Source organism: Metopolophium dirhodum, chromosome 7, assembly GCF_019925205.1.
Source record: "Metopolophium dirhodum isolate CAU chromosome 7, ASM1992520v1, whole genome shotgun sequence".
NCBI lineage: Eukaryota > Metazoa > Arthropoda > Insecta > Hemiptera > Aphididae > Metopolophium > Metopolophium dirhodum.
In genome coordinates this window covers 37,557,878-37,583,445 of record NC_083566.1, presented here as the reverse complement: position 1 = coordinate 37,583,445, position 25,568 = coordinate 37,557,878, and the positions used below count along the sequence as shown (strand labels likewise).

Here is a 25,568-nt window from a genome sequence, read left to right as displayed (position 1 = left end):
TGAGACGTTTGGTGGAAAATTGTGAATACACCATGTTTTGAGTAAAAGGTCTATGTTTAGAATCTTAATTTCTATACTATTTCTATAGTCGCAATAACTGGGATATGTGAGCCTAAAAGTATTGGGTAATATTGACACCTAAAATTCAATATTTTGTTAATCTGGGGTCGTGTTTATCCCTGAAACACCCAATATAATAATATGAATCTTTCTGTTGAATATGTTCTAGTTTTCATTAAATTTTGGTATGTTCGTTTCTATTCTATCACTAAAAATGTTATCCTTTTTACTATTTATACAATATAATCATATTTATACTCACTCTGTTATAATTGGTTAACATTTTCAAGTTTAGAATTTCTCTTAATTACTCTTAATTTTCCAAAAAATAATAGATATTTTATACTTATACCTAATTCTACAACAGTTTTAGAAATTCTTTTGTTTAATATTGAATGCCATTTTGAATTTTGCTTCAATGAAGTTTACAAACCGAAGTGAATAGATAAATAAAATTATACTCTATAAAATGTTGAGAAATATAATTTTTTCACTTTTTATCAAAATTATTGTTCACTGTAATATGGGTATAACTTTTTGTAATATTATTTAAGGATGTAGGTGCCAGTTAATCCAATTTTTCGAAATTCTATTCAATTTGAAAATTATATTTTATATCTTAGTTACTACCTTAATTATTTTACTTTTCCACTAATCTACAGCTTGATACCTATTTCATATCAATGAAAATGACTTCACAGGAAAAACTCTCACGCCCTGTAGAAAAGTCGGATATCTATATTTTTTTTATTCAATAGAAGAACATTTTTCAGGTTGGATCAAAGGCTGAATTTTCATTTTACTTTAAATAGTAGTAGAAAAATACGTTTGAAAAAGAACAAATATTGTGCATTATTCAAATGCATATTTTAGCTTCTATAATTATAATTTTGAAAATATTATAAAATTGTTTCTACATTGTTAAGTAAAAATTAAAGATGTGTATAGTTTATAAAATTGTAATACATTTATTATTGTTAAGCAGGTGTCTATCATAAACTTATTACATGATAGTAGCATAAGCAAAACTAGACAATTTTATTAGGACAGGCCAGAGGATAGAAATGATTTCTCAAAAATATCATTTATATGTCTGTTTCAGATTTTACATCCAATCACAAATCTAATTTAAGTCCTCTTGAAACAGCAGGTTCATCAGAAATAACAATCACGGCTAATAATAAAAGGAAAACAAATGACTTTGTTGAAGATAGTTTTGATGGTAAAGTATATATTAAATACACTTAATATTGATTTATTTCAGTAATATTCCATTTATATAAATGATAAAAAAATAATGAAACTAATAAGAACATTTTATAATATCATTTGTTTCTAGAATATGGTAGCATAAAAAAAATTAAATTGCTTAAGAAAAAGTCAAGTACAGATGATCTTGAACAGGATATTATTGATTCTCATTTAGGTGAGTTAATTTATATATATATTCTTACTATATACTGATATGGGGGACGGAGTGATCGAGCGGACTACAGCGTCGGTTCTAACGAGCACCGTCGCCGGTTCAAATCTCGGCTACGGATGACATAGCTCTCTGGGCAGGCAACTGTTTAGACGGCGAGACCGCCAACCTCCAACCAGGCATGGTAGAAACCTACGGGTACCCAATTACAACTTCTGCCAAATAGGCGTTCAAACTAGGACTTCGGGCCTACTACCAGACATAGCGCTATTCGCAAAAAAATAAAAAATATATCGATATTAATTACCATAAATATTATTAAGGTTTCATTATTCAATTTAGTTTAAAAATGTTCAATAGATTGCAAAATTTAATTATTCAAAATAACTAATTTTAATTACTAAATAAAAATAAAAAATGTTGTAATAATTTTTTGTTTCTGATCTTGCATCTGATAATAGTAGTTTTGGTTCATAGAAATAAATTCAAACTGAACCTAATAATTCATCTATACAAACCACTATATTTATTAATAATCTTGAAAATAAAAATATTAACGGTAAGATATTTTTTTATCTGCAGTGAACTATTACCCTCTGATATTGCAAGAAATGTTTTCTTTTAGTGTTGCTTATATTCTAGCTTTGGTGTGGCATTCTCTAAAATTATAAATATAATTAAAACCAAAGAATATTAATCAGCATGTTGAAATATAAATAAATATATAAATATTCTATGTTTAGAAAAAACTTTTCTAATTTATTAAATATATTACTAACTTGCAATTTATCAATATAGCAATATAGCATTATAGCTTCATATAATATCTTCATTAATTATGCCCCATTTATACTTAAAGTTTGACTCAGGCCTCAGACTTATAAAAAAGTATAACTTATTACAAACAGACTAGTCAAATTAAAAGTAATAAAGGTTTTTTTAGCTTATTTGTATTATATTTGTTTGATTCCTAATATTTGATCAAAAAAGTTTTCTTTTTCTGATCTCATTGCATCTATTTAATCTCAGATACATTCAGGACTCTAATAATATAATAATTACAGGAATAACAGTATTATTTTTAATTTTTTTTTTTTAACCTCTCGACTAGAAGATTGTAATTTCTACCAACTAAGCATTTAGAGTATTCATAATACATAAGAATGTTCTTGCCATTATTTCTGAACCACAAATATATTTAAATAATTATAAAAATAAATTTTTTAATTAAATAGTAAACTGCTTTATTATTAATTTTTTGTGCATTTAATTCATATTCAGTTTTTAATTTATATGAAAAGTAATATTAACTTTAGTAGTTAAGTGGTTTGAGATATCGCAACTTAAATGTAAGTGTTAATATAGTATTAACAAGTAGTATCAACCTTATCTCATTTTTAAATTGTTTAATCATGTTAGAGAGGATATTAAGGTATTAAACTCAAGTAATAATTTAATAATAGCTCAAAAATATATTATTTTCTAAAACAAGGTATTGTTTCACGCTTCAAAAAGCTTCACTTTATTATTCAAACACACATCTAGCTAGTATTCGGTAAAGCTTAAGGTTTGGAATAAGGCTACGTTGCTAAGATTAACTCGATAAATTGATTTTTTGGCAATGGCCAATCACCGTTAGCTAAAGTTGACAACAAAAGTCATTAAAATGGATATTTGTTAATATAAATTATTACACATTTATACAGACACATACAAAATGAGAAAACAGTTCACAATTTTAAAAATTGTTTAGTATAATACGAAAGTGAGTTTATTCACAGCACTTATTACAGTGTTATAAAAATTGTCACAGCTCTCTCTTAAAGCCTTGAAACTTTAGGTTAATGGGGCTCCAGTCGGTTGTGTTTTAAGGAAATTAATATAGGCAATTTATCAAACATTAAAATGACTTGTAAATGTGTGCAAAGTAAATGAACATTAGTATGTGTGAGTTTAATCTGTAATTTGTTTTCGGTTTATATTCCCTAGAAATGTCCTGAATTATAACAGTAGGTCCGCTTAATACCGCCCGGTATATCGGTCGTTATTTATATTCGTCGGCAATTAACTTACGTACGCGCAAGCATTGACGGAAATTTTAAATTATGATCAACTTTTTCAATTTAAAAAAAGCGGTTTTTAGACCAATAAGCTAGACAAAACTGGAGGAATTTGGTTTGACGGATTTTAATTTTGAAAACGGATTATGATTGATTAACAAGTTTACTAGGTTTTGCCAGAGGTGACTTTTAATATTCCAATTATTGTTAGTGGCATAAATACAAAAATATCATATTTTTTATTCATGAATATCACAGCTGAAAAAATAAATATTCTAAATCACCTCTGGCATAACCTAGTAAACTACTTGTTAATCAATCATAATCCGTTTTCAAAAATAAAATCCATCAAACCAAAGTCCTCCAGTTTTGTCTAGCTTATTGGTCTAAAAGTCACTTTTTTTTCATTGACTGAAGCCCCCTTAAGGGCTTAATATTTAACTATATAAAGGTAAAAAAGGAATCAGTTCAGTTTACTACTTTGATTAATTCTATCTTCTTTACATTTTTTTCCTAATTCTACTTCATACAATGAATTTTATAATTTCTGTATTATTTGAATTGAACTATTTCTTATTTCATATACTTTTTTTGCATTAGACATATTTTTGGCATAGATAACATTAAGAATACAAACAAACATTACAAAGTAGAGTAATTATCTAAATAAATGAAAATTAATAAATAATAAAATAACTAAATAGGTAACATAAATCTGGTAGCTAAGTTTAAGGGGATTCGATACCGTGATTTTCTGTTTTTGTCTAACACACACACAACATAGTATTTTAGACTTTGCCAAACATACCAATTGATCTAATGAAGCAATAAGAATTCTAAAAACAGATTTAAATTTGTCGTCAAGTCTACTTGAAATCGACTCCCACATTTTTGAATTTTTGATTTTAACTTCTCCAAAAATTAAAATACGACAATTTTTAAATACCTACTCTTTTTTAATATGACATTTTTAGGAATTTGGTGGATAATATTAAATATGTGGGAAAGTCAGTTTGAAGTAGACTTGACGAAAAATTCAAATCTGTTTTCAGATTTCTTATTGCTGCAATAGATCAATAATTGGAATGCTTGGCAAAAAACACGTCTAAAATACTATGTCGGATGTGTATTAGATAATAACAGAAAATTACGGTATCGAATCCCCTTAAAAAGAAATTTTAAATCGACTAAAGACAACTTGCTAGCTTATAATTGCACTTTGCTACATTTTCCAACCATAGGATCGTTTTCGGTTCCTTTTTGTGGAGTTTTTCAATGCCTCCGATGAATTTTGTTCTAAGGTACGTGTCTACAATATGACAGACTGTTTGTATCTCGCCACATTTATAGTAGGGTGACTCACTCTGCCCCATTTAAAATAATTGTAGCCGAAATTGCCCTGTTCAAATCTGACTTTGTTGAGGGTTGTCTAACTCTAGAGAGTCTTATTGGGAGCTCAAAACCAGAAATTTTAATCTCTGGATTACATACCAGGAAGCTGTTACGGCGCACCTCTGATGCTTTTCATCTCTCCTATTTCGCTACTCGAGTTTGATTGATTCACTATTTTCCATATGGGGAGTCTGGATTCCAGCCTCTTTGATGGGAGCTTCATGATATCTTTGAATAATGGGAGGTGTTCATTATTTGTAATGGAGTTTAGAATACACTTGATGCACTCTCTCCTTTGCAGATCTGGAGGGATAATGATAGCGAGGACAAGGAGCCATTGTGCTTGTGTATAACCTGGTTGAGGTCGGTGTCCCATATTGTGCAGTGTGCATTTCTAGCCCAGACGTGTGCCCAGTACTCAGCTGAACTATACACTTACCTGATGGCAGAACCACTGCATCAGCACCACGACTGGTTCCGGCAAGTTTCGCTATGCTATTGATTCTGGTTTTAACTTTATTTTTAACGCCCTCCAGGTGTTGCCGGTATGTGAGGGATCTATCAATCTTAACTTCTAGGTACCTTGGGTGTACTTTTACACTTGATAATTTTGGAAAGTTTTGAGTAGTAGGCAATTTTTCCATATGGTATCGTGGGCTTCAGACAAGTCAAGAAATATTGCACTTGATTTTTCCTTACTCTGGAAACCGTTTTGGACTTATTTGGTGAGAGCCAGTACTTGATCGCAGCAGCTTCTGTTACCAGACTGTTCAACAGGTAACAGTTCCTGTCTATTAATGGTTCAAGATAGGCGAGTTAAAGTTTTTCAAAGACTTTATGATTCTGACAGTAGCGAGATGGGTCTCTAGCTGCGTGGGTCATCAGCAGGTTAATTTGGTTTCAAAAATTTGATTACTTTTGCCTCGTGTCAGATCTTAGGAAGCATAGAGGACTGTGTGATTTCAGTTGCCATATACGCCATCCATGTCCTTCATTTTGGGCCTTTATTTTTAGGAACTCTGAAAGTATACCGTCAGTTTCAGCAGATTTACCGTTTTTAACGTTGTCAAGTGCCTGCTCTACATCTTGTCAAAGAACTCAGCAGTGAATCACATTGGCTAGGCTCGTCTTTGTACATTCTATGAAGTTCGATATTTCTTTGTTTGGGTGGTTTAATATTTTATATGTTTAAGAGTATGCTGGATATAGCACTAGCTGATGATTCAGTTTCTTTACTGGTAGGTTCAGCAGCCCCTAGGTTGCCCACTGATGCCCAACTTTTTCGGCTCGAATACGTTAAGTCCAAATGTTTGCTCAACCATCTCTTTTTCCTTTTTTCATACAGAAATTCAATCAGCTCTCATACCATTGACTCATTGCCTGACTGTTCATATACCTAATTTGTTTCTATTCATTTTACTACCACTTTCAACATAGATCAACTCATTATCTTGAAATGGGTGATCTGTTCAATTTCTTTTTTCAATGTTTTGCTTGTAATTCAATGCTGATCCTTCTCTATCTTTTTGTAAATTATGTTCTTCTTGAAGTTACACCAGTACATTCTATGATGTTTTGTCAAAACTATGGTACTAATGTTGTAACGCTATTTGTTGTTCCGTTTTATTTATTTCACAATAGGTTACTACATTTGACCATGCTTTCTTTTCACTTTTCACAAAGTATTACATTCACTAAAGATTGATTCATTCATTTAGAATTAGAACAGTTAACAAATGTGAATATTAATACAATATTCACACTCTTCAAATAACTTTTAATTTCTTTAGAATTTATAAGATAGGATTATCTCAATTTGGTGTTGTTTGGCTATGCCGTCAGTTAGTTGAACAAATGTCTCTAGAATTTTGACTGTTATAAGTTAACACATAGTGAACACATCTCTGGAAAAATGGTCTATGAAGATATGAAAATATTTCTTAGAAGATTTATTGACTTACAAACCTTCCACAGAGCCTATAGACATAATTTTGTATGACTCCATTCTGGACCATACAAGTATGGACCCAACCCTGAAAGTAAGACAATATTGGTCTACATTTTATGGGTTTAATTGATGTGAAAACATCTTATGTGGCGTTCAGATTACCATGACTAAATATATATGGCATATATTCATGGTCACGCGCTCCATATTATAATCTATACGCGTTGTTTACGCGGTATCGTTAATATTATTATTATTATTAATTAATGATTCCGTACATATTAGGCATTTATTTACATAAGTATTTAGATAGGTAATTAAATAAGTGTATAGTCACAGCTCGCTACAATATGAAAATTCTGTTTATTTTTGAGATTTCAAATCTGATCTTACACATTTCTTTTTTCAATAACTTTCTTTGACCTTTTTGTTACTTTATCTTTTGCTTGTTGGTTAATCATTATCCTTTCTTATGTTACTTTGTTCTGCTAGTATAAGTATACTTTAAAATTTACAAAATATATAATAGTATAAATAATATTTGTTTATTCAAATTTGACACCATTTTTAATGTAGTTACTTATGTTGTGTGTTGGTTCTCATAGTTTTGCTGCATTTTCTTTAATGCAATTCTTCTTAAATTTTTTAATAGCTTTAAGATTATTAGAACTTTGGTATTAATTTTTTATTCACACCTACACTAACATCTAAGTTTTAATTATATTAAAACGTCCTTTCTTATACATGGTAGTTTATTTTTATATTTTTGATCAAAGTATTTCTTATTATACTATTGATTCTACAGTAAATTATCTGCAGCTGCTCTCCTTATCTCCTCCAAATCCCTTTCTTTGTTAATCTCTAACATTAAGTTAGGAAGAGTTTCATCAGTAGATTATTTAATGCATATTGAACCTCATCAAGTACCTTTAACCATTTATTCAATGCCACATCCTTTTTTGACAAAATTTTAGTTATACACTGGTTCATTCGTTTCACTTAGCCATTTGCGCTAGGTGTTTTCATTGCAACTTTTCTTTGCTATCTTGGTTAGAAACTATTTAAACACATTGGATGTAAAAGCTGACCCTCTATCTAGTCAATCTGAAACTACTCGTCTAGGTTTGCTATTACATCTGAAATAGTCACTCATAGGTTTAATTACCTCTACTGTGTTAATAGCTTATATGGATATCTCTAACAAACGTTGAAAACCCATTAACAATAACTAACAAATATCTATTTTACTTACCTGTCTTTTGAAACAGACCTTAAGGGTCAATTATAATTTTATCAAACAGTATTGGAGTTTTAGGGATAGAATGTAATTCACTTTCCTTTTTCCCATACAGTGGACAATATATTGTTGATTTTATACAATTTGAAAAAAAATTTTCTCGTACGCAGACCTTATCACAATAATTTCTACTGATAGGAAAGTGAATATAGTTTGTACTTTTAAGGGTCAAAATTTCCCAGTAGTTTTCAAAAGCGACATGAAAAACAAAAGAAAAATTAAGGAAAAACTGGAATTTTTACGCAAAATCTGTTTTCGAGAAAATCGATTTTGGTTTTTGGTGTAACTCTAAAACAAATGACCGCAGGTACATGAAATTTTGACTGAATATTTATATTAGCATTTTCTATTCACCATAACATTTTTCAAATATTTTGACTTATTTTTAGCGGTTTACTGACATTTTTAGTTTCCATTTTTTTTAGTTTTTTTCTACAAATATCAATAAAATTTTATTTGTTGGGTTAAAAAGCTTGAACATTTAATACAAGGCTCCTACTGTATTGTTACAGTGGCATTTGAAAAATATTTAAAATCCTTAGTCACAGTTTTTATTTATAAGCATTTAAAGTTCAAATATTGACAAAATACGAATAAATCACATAAATTAGCAAATTATTTTGAGTTGAGAATTCATAAAAATTTTTCTTTTTCAATCTAAGATTTGAAAATTTTACGCAAGGCTCCTGATATATTGTTATGATAGCAGTTAAAAATATTGAAAATACATAGGCACAATTTTTTTTATAAGCATTTAAAGTTCAAATTTTGACAAAATGTATCAAATTTAAAATGTAATAATTATTTTGTAGTTAAAAATTTATAAAATGTTCAACTTTTGTAGCTAAGGATTGAAAATTTAAAACAAGGTTCCATGTAAATAAGTCAATATATAATTTACTTTATACACAATAATATCATCAAATATACTTAGTAATATCATAGGCTGACTGACCGTTTTCGTTCAGAATCGTTTTTCCTATACAATGATATTATATCATTGAATTCAAATTTAACACCATCCATTACAGTGACCCACTTGTTACCTACTGTACAGCAGAGCGACATCCACTTACCCACCTTTTTTTTATAGTTATTTTATGTTCAAATATGGACAAAATTAGATATTTAAATGAAGAAGAACGATTTTAGTTTTGTGTTATATTTAAAAAACTGGGTTCTTAAAACTTCTAAAGTAAGTATATTATTATATACAAATCTGATCTAATAATAAACAAATAATAATAATTTAACTTTACCTGCTACCGTATTAAAAATAACAATATAAATATCCTTGGGTGACAAACCGTCTCCGCTCAGAATCGTTTTTTTGTATACAATGATATTATATCATTGAATTCAAATTTAACACCATCCATTACCATCACTCACTTGTATCTTACTGAAAAGCAGAGTAACATCTACTTACCCGCTTTTTATATTAATGAATTATTACATTTAGTGTGAAATGTGAATTATATTTCTAAAGGTGTTTTTCATTTTTGTTAATTTTATTCACCTGAATTTGATTGACTTGAGTTAAATTAACATTTCTATTTTTTGTTTTGTTTGATACCGCAAAACAGAACTGAGTGATAACGATCTGGTATATTAAGGGTTTCATTATTTCATAATGCAACGCTAATTTCATTAGACGATTTTATCTCAATATTTTACTTTATGATTATCTTGTTATTTTCCAAGGCTAGTCAAGTTAACGATTTTTTTTAACTCTAAGTTAAGTTATTTTAAAATAATAAAGTTAAGTCAAGTTAAAAATTACTCATATTTTTTACGATAACTCATTACGTTAAAAGTTAACTATAAAAAAAAGTATATACCCTGATAAATGTGGGGTATTTGCGCTTAGAGATGATAAAAAAAGAATTACAGCCTGAAATACATTTTGCTTTTATTAAAAGTTTAATTATATTAATTTAAATTATTATTTATTATTAGTACCAATTGATGATTTCCGTGAAGAAATTATAATTTCTGAGACAAAGGATAAATTAATAATGGATGATAAACAAGATTCAATTGATTCATACACTGATTTAGTTAGTGATAAGTCAAGTAAGTGTTCTGTATATTAAGCATTAATACTTTTGAAGTATATTTATACTAATAGATTTAGCTTATTAACTAATCATATTTGTTTTTATTTATTTATTAATTTAATTATATTAAATTGGGGTTTCAATTAAGTCAAAGTCCAGATTTTTTGTGTTTTTAAATTTGATTAGATTACATGTACAGTATTGTTTTAAATTTTTTGTTTTTTATTTGCTTAATAGGTTATGGAATTAGTAATCCATCAAATAAAACGGAAATTATGTTGAAAGATAACACTAATTTAATTCTAACAGACATGTCCTTACATGAAACAAATTTAGATACATCTGAAAAAAGTACATTACCTGGTAATATAACATTATTAAAAATATCTATGGAGAGTATTTACTGTGTTAGATATTAATTTTCAAATATTTTGTAACAAGTAGAAACCATTTATTTTGAAGAGGTTACAACTGCCAAACCTGAAGAACAATTAAGATTTGATGATCAACAACATTTGATGAACTCAAATTGTGATGGAATCAGTAATAATTCAAGTAAGTGAGCTTTATATAGTTAAGAGCCAATAATCCTGGCTCTGTTATAACCTCCATTGTGATATGTTGAATTAAATGTTTAATATATTATTCTCCTATATTATTATTTCATAAAGAGTATTAAAATATGATTTATAATCTCTATATTATTATCTAACTTAAGAAGTGACTCAACTAAAAATGAGATATTTTAAGGTATATTGAGAGATAAAAGAGTAATTAATATTTAATTATAAAATTAGTTGTAATCTTCACATAAATAATTATATTAAGGCTATTTTTGTTTGAATTTATATGTGGTTCTTATCCTATTTTTACTAAATTTTAGATTATTTATTTTTTGGTAGTTTAATTTAAAATTGTATTTATTTATTTGAATTTTAGTTTGTTAAAAAAAAAACAATACAAATGTAAAGGAAGTAAAAGAAAATCATAATAATCATAGGTTAATTATTTTTAGAAATTATTATGGGTAGGGAGGCTTTAAGCCACTTGAAAAATGTAGGGTATTTGCGCTTAGAGATGATAAAAAAGAATTACAGTCTGAAATAAATTTTGCTTTTATTAAAATTTTAATTATATTTATCAGTATTTTAACATATTATATTAATTTAAATTATTATTTATTATCAGTACAAATTGATGATTTCCGTGAAGAAATTATAATTTCTGAAACAAAGGATCAATTAATAATGGATGATCAACAAGGTTCAATTGATTCATACACTGATTTAGTTAGTGATAAGTCAAGTAAGTGTTCTGTATATTAAGCATTAATACTTTTGAAGTATATTTATACTAATAGATTTAGCTTATTAACTAATCATATTTGTTTTTATTTATTTATTAATTTAATAATATTTAGTTGGGGTTTCAATCAAGTCAAAGTCCATATTTTTTGTGTTTTTTAATTTGATTAGATTACATGTACAGTATTGTTTTAAATTTTTTGTTTTTTATTTGCTTAATAGGTTATGGAATTAGTAATCCATCAAATAAAACGGAAATTATGTTGGAAGATAACACTAATTTAATTCTAACAGACATGTCCTTACATGAAACAAATTTAGATACATCTGAAAAAAGTACATTACCTGGTAATATAACATTATTAAAAATATCTATGGAGAGTATTTACTGTGTTAGATATTAATTTTCAAATATTTTGTAACAAGTAGAAACCATTTATTTTGAAGAGGTTACAACTGCCAAACCTGAAGAACAATTAAGATTTGATGATCAACAACATTTGATGAACTCAAATTGTGATGGAATCAGTAATAATTCAAGTAAGTAAGCTTTAAATAGTTAAGAGCCAATAATCCTGGCTCTGTTATAACCTCCATTGTGATATGTTGAATTAAATGTTTAATATATTATTCTCCTATATTATTATTTTATAAAGAGTATTAAAATATGATTTATAATCTCTATATTATTATCTAACTTAAGAAGTGACTCAACTAAAAATGAGATATTATAAGGTATATTGAGATATACAAGTGTAATTAAAAAGTTAATTATAAAATTAGTTGTAATCTTCACGTTAATAATTATATTAAGGCTATTTGTGTTTGAATTTATATGTGGTTCTTATCCTATTGTTACTAAATTTTAGATTATTTATTTTTTGGTAGTTTAATTTAAAATTGTATTTATTTATTTGAATTTTAGTTTGTTAAAAAAAAACAATACAAATGTAAAGGAAGTAAAAAAAATCATAATAATCATAGGTTAATTATTTTTAGAAATTATTATGGGTAGGGAGGCTTTAAGCCACTTGATAAATTTGGGGTATTTGTGCTTAGAGATGATATAAAAAGAATTACAGCCTGAAATACATTTTGCTTTTATTAAAATTTTAATTATACTCATAAGTATTTTAATATATTATATTAATTTAAATTATTATTTATTATCAGTACCAATTGATGATGTCCGTGAAGAAATTATAATTTCTGAAACAAAGGATCAATTAATAATGGATGATAAACAAGATTCAATTGATTCATACACTGATTTAGTTAGTGATAAGTCAAGTAAGTGTTCTGTATATTAAGCATTAATACTTTTGAAGTATATTTATACTAATAGATTTAGCTTATTAACTAATCATATTTGTTTTTATTTATTTATTAATTTAATTATATTAAATTGGGGTTTCAATTAAGTCAAAGTCCAGATTTTTTGTGTTTTTAAATTTGATTAGATTACATGTACAGTATTGTTTTAAATTTTTTGTTTTTTATTTGCTTAATAGGTTATGGAATTAGTAATCCATCAAATAAAACGGAAATTATGTTGAAAGATAACACTAATTTAATTCTAACAGACATGTCCTTACATGAAACAAATTTAGATACATCTGAAAAAAGTACATTACCTGGTAATATAACACTATTAAAAATATCTATGGAGAGTATTTACTGTGTTAGATGTTAATTTCAAATATTTTGTAACAAGTAGAAACCATTTATTTCGAAGAGGTTACAACTGCCAAACCTGAAGAACAATTAAGATTTGATGATCAACAACATTTGATGAACTCAAATTGTGATGGAATCAGTAATAATTCAAGTAAGTAAGCTTTAAATAGTTAAGAGCCAATAATCCTGGCTCTGTTATAACCTCCATTGTGATATGTTGAATACAATTTTTAATATATTGTACTCCTATATTATTATATTATAAAGAGTATTAAAATATGATTTATAATCTCTATATTCTCACTTAGGATGTGACTCAACTATAAATATAATGAGTTACAATGTGATACCTCCATTAAATGTTTGGTGCTCCACTTAATGTTAAATGCTTATTAATTTAAATTCTTTGTTTAAATATTTTTAAACTATTTAATATTTTGTATAATATAATAGTTTAATTGTGTGTACAGCATCTTTTTTTAGAAATATATTATTCCGTTTTTATTATGAGCATTTATGAAATAATATTATGGTATTTCAAAATAAAATAAAAAAATCATAAGGAAATGCATTGTTACAACTTGTGATTTTTATGAGTTCTTTAAATTATGTAAATTAAAAAACTATAAAAATTGATGTAGCTAATTATAATTTTTTGTCAGTAGTTTCACTGTAAGGGTGATGTTTTTTACAATATTGCATATGTAAAATGTGTACATATATAAAAATTAATAAATGTGATGTTATGCATTTGACATTCAATTTTTCATTGTTTTTGGTTAAATAATTATTTTAAAAGTTAATAGACCAGTAGAATATATTTCATACATTTTCACTTTGGTTGCCCTTGCTCATGATGTCCCTGTTTAATTGTTGAATTAACCACAATAAGGTGATGCTTTTAAGCAGAAACCATGTGTACAGATTTCTGTAGTCATAATATTATTAGAATAAATAAATAAATACAAATTTGAAAAAAAAGTTTATTTACTAACTTAAGTAAAAGTCATTAAAACTGTTTGCGACCGTGGAAAAGGGCCTTCATAGAAATTAGTTGGTGACCCCTGGTCTATAATATGACAATGTAATTGTTGCCATAAAATTTGATATGATGTTCATATTATATCTGATTTTAAATGCCATTCTAAATAGTTCATCATTTAGTAATTTCATAAGTAATTATTGTTGTTTATTTAATATATAGGTCACAAACTTAGTACCTCTAATGAATCAGAAAGCCAGCCATCAGAAAATTCAAGTTTAACTATTATAGAAGAAGAGTTACAGCTTAAAATAAATTTAGATGGTAGGGTTACAATTTACATTTGATAAATAGAGGATATTTTATTGTTTTTTAATTCACAATTATTACTATCTAGTAGATGATCAACCTAAAAAAGTTATAACTGAAGAATTAAAGCGTCATATGACTATGGAGTTTCAAGAATGGTTGAACTCAATAGATTTTTCAACTGAAAAACCATGTAAGTAATTGATTATAAATACATAAATAGTTTTTTTTTTGGATTTTCATAAATTGATTTGTTATATATAAAATATCAATGGAAATTAATTTAATAAATGAGGATTAACCAATAAGAATTTACTTGTTACATTATTATGAAATGTAAATTGAGATTTTTCTGGAAAAGTAATACAATCTTAATAGTTTTTAATATTGGTTTTATTAGGGTCAATTATCACATAAGATTAACTCAGCAGATTTCATCTGCTATAAAATATCTAACAAATAAGCAATCCATAGTTAAACAGTTTAAGAAATATAAATGGTGTCTAGTGGTAGGGGTGTGTTGACGAGACAAGTTTTGGTCGACCGAAGAGTTCAATCTTAACTTGAATAGAGTATATAAAGTGAAACTCATCTTAGATGCCATTTGAACTTGAATATGAATGATGAATATAATTTAATTATATTAATAATAATAATTATTAATCGGTAATAGTGGATTGAGCTTTTTAAACTCATAAAGTTTTCAGTTATCTGCTGTACGTTGACCTGTATGGTCGTTTGCGTTTTACGTCGGTCTCTTATCGTAGTTACCGTTTTATATCCATTTTTCCCGTGTATTTGGCAATTACGTCGATAATATAAAAATAAAATGTTGTTATGTGGAATTTGCAATGAAGAAATATTTGAAAATGACGATATTAAGTGTACAAAATGTAAAGTGTTTTTACATTTTGGATGTGCTGGTCAAAGAGAAGCAAATTTTAGAAAAATGAGCCAAAAAGCTATAGAAAATTGGTCATGTCTAAAATGTAAAAATATCATTGCAGGAAATGAATTATCTATTGCTACTACTTCGCCTATAAAGAATGATTGTTTTACTGGCTCGAATAAATTACTTCAGGATTTAACTGACTCAGTTAAATTCATGAGTGACAAATTTGATGATTTCAGTAACCAAATACAAGATTTGGTAACAGCGGTTAAAGATTTAAAAGAGGAAAACAAAAAAATAAAAGAACAAAATCTGAAATTAGGAAACGAATTACATATAATGAATAAACGAATCAACATATTAGAACAAGAACAACTTGGGAAACACGTTGAAATAATTGGTGTACCCATTCAAGAACATGAAAACTGTGGAAAAATAGTAGAATCTATTACATCAGCACTGGGCGTTCAATTAACTACAGTAAATGCATATCGTGTAAGATCCAAAACTGTGAACAATAAGTCTGGGAAAATAGTGGCGGAAATGAAGACAAAAGAAGATAAAGCAACTTTAATCGATTTAGTAAAAAAGAAAAGACTGTCTGCGAAAAATGTAAATGACAAATGGGATAATAATGGTATTTATATCAATAATTATCTAACTCAATCGAACAGAAATCTTTTTTATAAAACTCGAATGTTAGCCAAAGAACACAGTTACAAGTTTGTATGGTTTAAAAACAATAAACTATTTATAAAAAAATCAGAAAACTCCAATACAATCTATATAGATGATGAAAGTATCCTAGATAAAATTAAAAGTTAATTTGTTTAAAATAATCTAGAGTTAAAAATATAAAATAAAAAAATAATTTTTGTTACATTATGGACAGTATCAGCACAATAAATAGTTTTTTTGAGTACAAAACAAATTATTTTGAATCATTTTCAGAGTTTAAAATTAAATATAATATTGTACAAGAATCTTTTATAAATATTTTGAGTTGTAATATTAGAAGTATAAATGCAAATGTAGATGAATTATTACTTTTACTTGAAAATGAAAAAAATATTTTTAAACCAGATATTATAGTATTAACTGAAACCTGGCATGATACAAATTCTTGTAATATATTTTTACCAGATTATGACATGTTTTTTTCAAAAAAAAAAAGAAACCAAAATGATGGTGTAATAATTTTATATAAAAATAATTTATGTTTAGATTGTATTGAGTTTGATAAAACAGAGGCAAACATTGTAAAAATAACTTTAAATATTGTAAATAGTATTGTAATTTTTTTCTGTATCTATAGATCACCGGCTATGGATAGCTATGACTTTTTGACCACTTTTAAAAATATATTATTAAATGAAAAAAATGTAAATAGTACGTCTACAGTAGTTCTGGGTGATATGAATATAAATATAGTGGGAACACATTCAGTAGATAATGATTACTTGGATATGTTATCTATGTGTGGTTTCAAATCTTATATTAATGTATACACAAGGACTCCTTTAAACTCTAGGCATTCATGTTTAGATCATATTTTCGTAAAAAATAACAAGTTAGTAGGAAATATTGAAGCTGGTGTAATTCAAACAACTATTACTGATCATTACTCTACGATATTAGCAATTCCATTAGTAAAACAAAATAACTCTAAATCCCAATATAATATTAAATCGATAAATTTTGATAAAATAGTTAACAATTTGAAAACTGAACTATGGATAGATCTATACAATAGCAAGAATGTAAATAAATGTTGTGATATTTTTTATAACAAATTAAACAATAGTATATCCCTGGCAACGGAAGTTAAAAATATAAGTGCTAAGTACAAAAGAATAAAACAATGGATGACTGCAGGGCTACTGTGTTCAGCACGAAATAAACAGAAAATCGCAATGAAAGTTAAAAAACATCCAAATAATACAAACTTACTAAAGTATTATATCAATTATAAAAATAATTTTACAAACATTTTAAGACTCACTAAAATAAATTTTTTTAAAACAAAATTTAAAAATGTTGCATCAAGTCCAAAATTGACATGGAAATTAATTAAGGAAATTACAAACACTGAAGTTAACTCATTGAACGAAATAAAATCTATATTAATAGATAACAAAGTCGTAAACGCCGTAGATAATCCACACGCTGTTTCAAATTTTTTTAATAGCTTTTTTACTGAAATAGGGAAAAATACATTAGAGAATAACACAAATTTTAAAGATAACGAACTTAAAGATAATAAAAGTGATCACTCATTTGATGATATTTTTAGTACAAAAATTACAGAATCAGAAGTCTCAAATATAATTAAGAATTTAAAAGATGAAACAGCTGCTGGAATTGATACAGTAACGGTAAAACTAATTAAGTACATTGAATCAATTATTATAGGACCACTAACTTATTTATATAACTTAAGTATTGAAAAATGTGTTTTTCCTGATAATTTCAAAATTGCAGTAGTAACTCCTTTATACAAAGGTGGTGATCATAAATACGTAAATAATTATAGGCCGATATCAATGTTAAATAACTTTTCAAAAATTCTTGAAAAAATAATCAAAAATCGACTCATTAATTACTTAGAAAAATATAAACTACTGTCTAAAAATCAATATGGTTTTAGACCTGGCTTAGGGACAGTTAATGCACTTTATAACGCCACGAGTCACGTATATAATGCCCTTGATCATGGTAAAAAAACTTTAGCTGTTTTCTTAGACCTAGCAAAGGCATTTGACATGGTTAATCACGAAGAACTAATAAAGACTCTACCTAGTTTTGGCATAAAAACAACTAGTTTACATTGGTTTAGAAATTATCTAAAAGATAGGCAACAAATAGTTAAAATAAACAAAACATTGGGTCAAAAAAGGAAAATCATATGTGGAGTCCCACAAGGTAGTGTTCTTGGTCCTTTATTTTTTATTTTATATATTAACTGTATATGTAATATAAATATAGATGGTAAAGTTGTAATTTATGCGGATGACACTTGTCTACTCTTCACAGATAGCTCGTGGCATTCTGTACAACTTAAAGCAATATCTGAGCTCAAAAAAGTAGTAAATCTTTTTAACTCAAAGAAATTATCTTTGAATATAAAAAAAACCTACTTTATGGCTTTCAGTATTTACAATTCGGTTATTCCTTTTCAGGAACTAACAGTACATTGCTGTAAAAATATCGCTGAATGTAATGATGATATGTGTAAAAAAATTTCAAAGGTCCAGTCTACCAGATATCTAGGTATAACATTTGACAGTAATTTAAAGTGGAATTTACATATAAATAATATAGTAATGAGGCTACGTTCTTCACTCCACAAATTTTATAAACTAAAAAATATCCTGCCTGTAAATATATTACGCAATATATATTTAGCTCTATATCAATCAGTGTTCCAATATGGATGTTTAGTATGGGGTGGACTGTCCGAAATTTATTTAAAGCCATTACAACTTCAACAAAACAAAATAATAAGAATCTGTTTAGATAAAAAAACTATGGTAGGCTCTACAAATCAAAATTATAAAGAGTTTAAGGTTTTGCCTATTAGATCGGTTTACAAAAAAATTGTAATATTTTGGTTAGATACTAACAGAAAAACATGGTTCAATACAGAGTTATACAAAAATAAAAGACAACACAGGGCATTAGATGCATTAGTAAATTATGTAAAAACAACGTGTGGTCAAAAATTCATTGACTACCTTGGGCCTACTACATACAATTCATTGGATTATGATTTAAAACAGAAATTACAATACTATACAAACAAAATTAAAAAAAAAAAATTAATTAATGAATGGTTATTGTGCAACTTACCCTAAATCAAGTTCTTTTATATTTTAAGTTATGTAAATAATTTTAATCTATATTTGTTTTAGACGGGTATGTTTGAATATAATGTTATTTTATAGTTTTGTTTTTATAATGTACAATTTCTAGAAAATGTATATTGATATTTGTTTATTTAGTTTTATATGTATTTAAAATCTTAATTTAATTTAGTATAATTTCTTTTATTAATAATTATATTACATAATTTAATAACTCTCTATCTCCAACACAAGCTTTGCTTAAAGGAGATAGATAATCGAAAATGTTATCTATAAAAATAATTTATGTATTTCTTTCTTTTCGATAAATAAAAAAAAAAAAAAAAAAAAAAAAAAAAAAAAAAAAAAAAATAAAGGCAATATTTAATTCAGGAGAACTTCCTCTAGACTTTACTAAGTGTAAGATTATTCCTATTCCGAAAAAAGCAACCGTAACCAAAATATTGTGATCAGTACCATACAATTAGCTTGCTGACACATGTGTCAAAAATACTGACAATAATTATATCAAGAAGAATGGAATATAAGATTTAAGTCATATTGTCAGAAGACCAGTTTGGGTTCAGAAAGAATGTGGGTACTAGGGAAGTAATACTGGCATTGAGAACAATTATTGAAAAAATAATTAGAAAAGATAGCCTACATACATAGTTTATGTTGACATAAAAAGCGTTTGACAATGTCAACTGGTCAATAATGTTCAAGATGCTAAAAAGAGCAGGTATAGATTACAGGAAAGGAGACTACTCTTTAAATTATACCAGTAGGAAACAATTGTTTTACAATTTGGCGAATTAAAGAGGAAGTATGCATAAGAAAAGGAGTATGGCAGGGTTGTACTCTCTCACCTAGCATATCCAATGCATACATCCAAGAGTCGATAGACATAATAGAGAGAAAATACATTTGGGTATAAAGATGAATAGCAGGAAAATTGATATGCTACGGTTAGCAGACAATATAGCAGTTAGCTGAAAACGAATAGGAATTGCAAAGGATGCTGAAATGTATGGAAGAAACTCTGCTCAATTAACTGAACATGAAAATTAATACGAAAAAGACGCAAAGTTCTTTTATGTAGAAGGAAAAATAATATTAAGGCAAGAATACATCTGCAAAATCAACAAGCAATAGAGCAAGTAGAAGAGTTCACATATTTGGGAAGCACCTATTTGGGCAGAAGTAAAAGAGAAATAATAAAAAGAATATGTCAAGCTAAGATTTTATTTAACAAAAAAAGAGGACTTTTACTTCAAGAAATATAAGCTTACGCTTTAGGATAAATCTTCTGAAGTCATAGATATGGAGTATAATACTGCATGGCAGTGAATAGGCAGCTGAAGAATAGAAATTTTTGAGATGTGGTGTTACAGAAGAATGCTTAAAATAAGTTGGATGGATATGGTAACAAACGAAGAAGTACTAGAAATGTCTGAAAGAAGAACTCTATGGAAAAGTATCAAGAAAAGGAGAAATTAATGGATTGGACATGTATTGAGACATGGTGGGTTGCTTTGATTAATTATAAAAGGCTATGTAGAAGATAAAAATTCTAGGGGAAGACCACAAATGAAGTATAATATTATGCAACAAATAATAAAGGACCAAGGGTGTAATTTTTACGAAGAGACTAAGAGGAAGGCAAGTAATAGGGAAGAATGGATAATTGCTTCAAACCAATCTCGGGAATGAATACAAAAGAATAATAATAACAATAATAATGTTTCCTTTAGAATATTTTGTTTCCAAAACATAATATAATTAATATTCATTATAATTATTATTTTACTCATTCAGTAACCTAACCATTTGTTTCACCATTCCAACCCTCTTCCCACCCAATAATTGATAATTGTTCTTTGTTTTTGAATATTGTTAATTTATATTTATATTTTTTAGGTTGTTGTATAAATTCATTTTTTAAACATATTAATAGAGATCCAAATTACATCACTACAGTTAATTTCAAAGATTTATTGCGAGGCAACCAGAAGAGTTTCGAGTTTAGTCAAAGAAATACTGTAAATGGTAACTAGCATCACTATAATATTATTTATGGGAATCGGTGCTTGGATTTTTTTTTCAAATCAATTATTATTTAAATTATAAATTTAGTTTCTTAATTTCAGCATTGGAATGATGAACGAGTTCCTTTCTAATTTCTATAAAGAAATTATTTTTATATTTAAATAATGTATGAATAGGATACATACCTTGGTATATTATATATAGAATAAAGTATGTTTAGTTGTTATTGATCTTACTAAACATTTGTAAAAATATTAATTTATTAATAATTATTTGACAGTTTTCAATAAGCCGAAATACTTCATTCACATACATTTCTACCATAAATGTCTTCTCCGTTACTGTGAAAGTCACTTTTTCTGTATAGTACGTTTCAAATGTACCCCGTAATTGAGTAGCTCACTGTAAAATATGTTATAAATTTGAATACATCTATAAAATATCATCACATACAAAAATGATTCTGACCAGAGATTGACATCTAGACCAACAGCTAGATGATAGATCCTCTATATCTAAGGATTTTTTTTTAAAAAAATGTTTTACTATTAGTAATCTTTTTTGACAAATAATTCGGTGGGTTGATCCAATTTTTGAACCTTCAGAATCTACTTGTCAAATGATATACATCATATTATATTGAATACTAGAGTAAAAAAAAAAATGGCGATAATAAAAACAAAAAACATGAATACCTTCTCTAGTGATATTATAAATTTTCATTTTCATTTACATATACAACATTTTATTTGTTTTACGAATAGGACACAACTTAAATGCGTCTATAAAACAGGAAATTTTGAATGAACCATGTAACGATCTTGAAGGTAATCTTGATAATGGAGGTAAGTGTGAATATTAAATTTGGTGCTATTCTAGATTTTATATTTATTTTCACATTATGATGATAAAAAGTTATTTTAGTTTTTTATGATTATTTTGTATAGATCCGACAAATAATAATTGAAAAATAATTTAGTTTTGTATTGGCAGGAAATTTAACCCCTTCCTGCCAAGATCCTCTCATGCTGAACGCATACTGTTTTGTTTGGGTTTAGATATTATTTATATAAAACATAGGTATATTTATTAAATTTATTATTCAAAATATTAATATGATACATTATATATATATGAATAGAATAGACAATCACATTGTTTATCAACGGTATTTATAATTTTAGATTGTTTATTTTAAACGTAACATTTCTTTTGAGGCTTCGAAATAACAAAAGAATATTTGTGAATACTAAAATTTCAGGTTTAAATTTAAATTTTTAATGTTAATGTTATCTGGTTGGTATCCATTGATGATGTATCGTGTTGCAGTGAAATAACACCTTAACAGTGACCATCCATATGTAATCCAATATATTTTACTCATGTTATGACACATGTCTATTTACTGGTCTGTTATAAATGAATAGTTTAAGCCTAAAATTATTGTGTAGGAAAAAATCTGATTAAAGTCTCGCATTCTTCATACTCCACTCCAGACCGTTTCTGCGGTTGTATGGACGGGGCTTCGACGATAGCTAACCATCTACCTATCACAGAATGCTAAGACATTGCTGGGGGGGGGGGGGGTTAATGTTTCTTTGTAATCGAGTATATATATCTAATGTACAGCAGTTCGGTACCCAGTTGCTGCCCACCTTTGTCTATATTATATTGCTCGACACAAAAACAGTAATTTTAACTTAAAATTTTTTTTTTAAAATAATTATTGTAGAGTTATCTTAGTTTTCATACTAGAAGCTAATAAAATAAAACCATCAATTTTATATAGGTATTTATTTATTTATATTTATTCATATACTTTTTAGATAGTGAAGAAAGTGGCACACCTAAATTAAAGGACAGTCAATCTAATAAAGCATCTTTCATTATTACTACAAGATCTGCAGATAATTTAAATGGTAATCCTAATTATACTATTGGCGATAATTGTATTATAATAATATATTTATATTCTTAAATTAACTTATGCTATTAATTATTATTTATCATTCTTCTTAAGTTTATTATAACTTAATATTATTAAAAAAAACCTTAGTTTACCATAGTACAACAATTTAGTAACAACAGAGGCCTAGCTGTGTCTGAAATATTTTGTAATAAACAAACTTTGTAAAGCTAGGTTATTAATTTTAGGAGCCAGTTCAGTTTTGCTCACAGGCCATATAAGTTAGGGTATTCATATCCATGCAGATATCAGTAATTTTTGTAATATATATTTGAAATGAATGACTTGTAATACAAATCTTTTAAATATTGCTTTATTACGGAGTAATATTTCAGTAAAAAAAGAGATTTTTAGTGAAAATTAATATGTATTCTTTCTTGCCCTTTTTAACTTTCTGTATAATTATGTTAAACATTTAAAGATTGGAAAACATTTAATTAATTATTTATTAGAATGAAATATGCCTAAAAAAAGTTGAACATTTTTCTAGTTAATATAAAATAATCCATCAAATAAACTCTCTAATAGAGTATTTTATACTTTGTTATATGTATAAATTATATATTAATTTCATTCAAAACAAATACTTCTAAAGTATGATAGTCTGTGATTCTTACCACAAAACTATTTGATCATGGAACAAATCATAAAAAAAAAATTAATTAAGTCCAAAGACTTTGCTCATCAAAATGACAAATACATTAAATCACTTTAGAATTAAATCTAATAATGAGAACTTCTCCCCAGTGTGTGATGTCTTGCTTTTTCAATAGTTTTAAAGGGAGTTATAAATATTACAATTTAAAAGACCTCATAACATAAACTTGCTATATTACACATTTGTAAAACAACTAAATATAATTGTATGTATTGATTTTTTTAAAATAATTTTAAAGTATTTAATAAATAAGACTTATATTTACACTGTTTATAATATTTGATTTTATGATTATAGAAGATAATGACGTAAAATTGGAAAATTTGATAGAAATAGAAGCTACTTTTGCTTCCGAAGATAGTCTTGATCATAAAAAACAACCAAGTAAGTGATATCCTAATACATTTAAAAAAAATTAAATTTAAATCACTGAGATTTAATCAATTCAACATAATATATCACATGTTTTTGTAATTACATCCTTCATCATTATTTTTATGTATAAATATAACTAAAAAGTATGACAAAATAAAGCTACAATCATGATTTTTTTAATTTTTATTCATCATGTTTAGGTTATGCACCCAATGATAAACCTACTATAGAAAAATGTGACGTTTCTAAAATTGAAAGTTTATCACCAACTACTCCAATAACTCTGGAAAATAATCAAAGGAAAGTTAATGACCACCAAGATAAAACTACTGACAGTGAGATTCATTTATTATAATATATTAATTTTAATTTTAAAAATTTTAAAGAGAAACTTAAGTTACTTTGTCTTGAGTATATTAAGAACCAAATAGAATTGGGGTTTTTTTTAATTGCAATAGCAAATATTATACAATAGTTTATTAACTACATCTATTTATTATCATATTTTTATTTTTTATACCTTACTATTTATTTATTTATTTTTGAACTGACCATGAACTGAGTTTGTACACAACATATTATTTTTATTTTACAACTATGTGCTAGGTACTTATTTTAAATAAGTACCTAAAGGATACTAAAATTCTCCCACCACTAGAATTCGGATTTGCTGTGGCTGCCATACAAACACGATATTTACATATGTACGTAGCGAGCTGAATTGAATCATAGTTTGGACGTTATTCATTGCATGCATACCTATGTTTTATAGTTTTTTTTAGTTTTTTCTTAAAAAAATATTTTTTTGAATATAAGTTTTCTAAGGGGGGGGGGGGGGAAGAAAAGGTTTTCAAGGGCCACAAAGGTTTTAAGGTTCCATGGGTTGGACCACCCTAAGTTATACTATATAATAAGAACTTCCACCATTCTAACTTCTTATTCCATTTGGCTCTGTCTACTTATTGCATTTCCTATGGGTGCTCTATAGTATAATTTGAATCAAGAATCTAAAATGTTAAGAATTATTTTAGACTTGATCCATGCCATCAGTTAGTTATCAAAAGTGTTTGAATAATAATAAATAAAAAACTAACGCTTAAATACAAGATATTTATGCATCAACCTTATAAAAAGTTAAGACATAAAATATATTGTAGCTATTAAAAATTGAGTTTAAGACTTAAAAATAGTTTATATTTTTACAATCGTTCAATATTAGGGTATTCATGTCGTATGCGGTCAGGGTTGGGCATATCATAGTTATATGACGTAAC

The 25,568-nt window shown here is 26.8% G+C and overlaps 1 protein-coding gene across 12 annotated transcripts in view; it reads left to right on the top strand.

Annotated features, from left to right (window-relative positions):
* LOC132948020 (MATH and LRR domain-containing protein PFE0570w-like) overlaps positions 1 to 25,568 on the top strand; it is a 67,067-nt gene that overhangs the window by 15,064 nt on the left and 26,435 nt on the right. For 7 of the 12 annotated variants that reach the window (XM_061018262.1, XM_061018259.1, XM_061018252.1 and 4 more), the window contains exons 8-25: positions 1,163 to 1,282; positions 1,400 to 1,486; positions 10,140 to 10,256; positions 10,478 to 10,603; positions 10,682 to 10,795; positions 11,429 to 11,545; positions 11,767 to 11,892; positions 11,971 to 12,084; positions 12,718 to 12,834; positions 13,056 to 13,181; positions 13,262 to 13,372; positions 14,426 to 14,527; positions 14,601 to 14,705; positions 21,167 to 21,295; positions 22,060 to 22,140; positions 23,122 to 23,214; positions 24,217 to 24,303; positions 24,495 to 24,629. In XM_061018262.1, coding sequence (XP_060874245.1) covers positions 1,163 to 1,282; positions 1,400 to 1,486; positions 10,140 to 10,256; positions 10,478 to 10,603; positions 10,682 to 10,795; positions 11,429 to 11,545; positions 11,767 to 11,892; positions 11,971 to 12,084; positions 12,718 to 12,834; positions 13,056 to 13,181; positions 13,262 to 13,372; positions 14,426 to 14,527; positions 14,601 to 14,705; positions 21,167 to 21,295; positions 22,060 to 22,140; positions 23,122 to 23,214; positions 24,217 to 24,303; positions 24,495 to 24,629 — 2,007 coding nt within the window. The remainder of the gene's footprint in view (positions 1 to 1,162; positions 1,283 to 1,399; positions 1,487 to 10,139; positions 10,257 to 10,477; positions 10,604 to 10,681; positions 10,796 to 11,428; positions 11,546 to 11,766; positions 11,893 to 11,970; positions 12,085 to 12,717; positions 12,835 to 13,055; positions 13,182 to 13,261; positions 13,373 to 14,425; positions 14,528 to 14,600; positions 14,706 to 21,166; positions 21,296 to 22,059; positions 22,141 to 23,121; positions 23,215 to 24,216; positions 24,304 to 24,494; positions 24,630 to 25,568) is intronic. The other 5 variants (XM_061018253.1, XM_061018263.1, XM_061018256.1 and 2 more) reach the window with 4 other exon arrangements.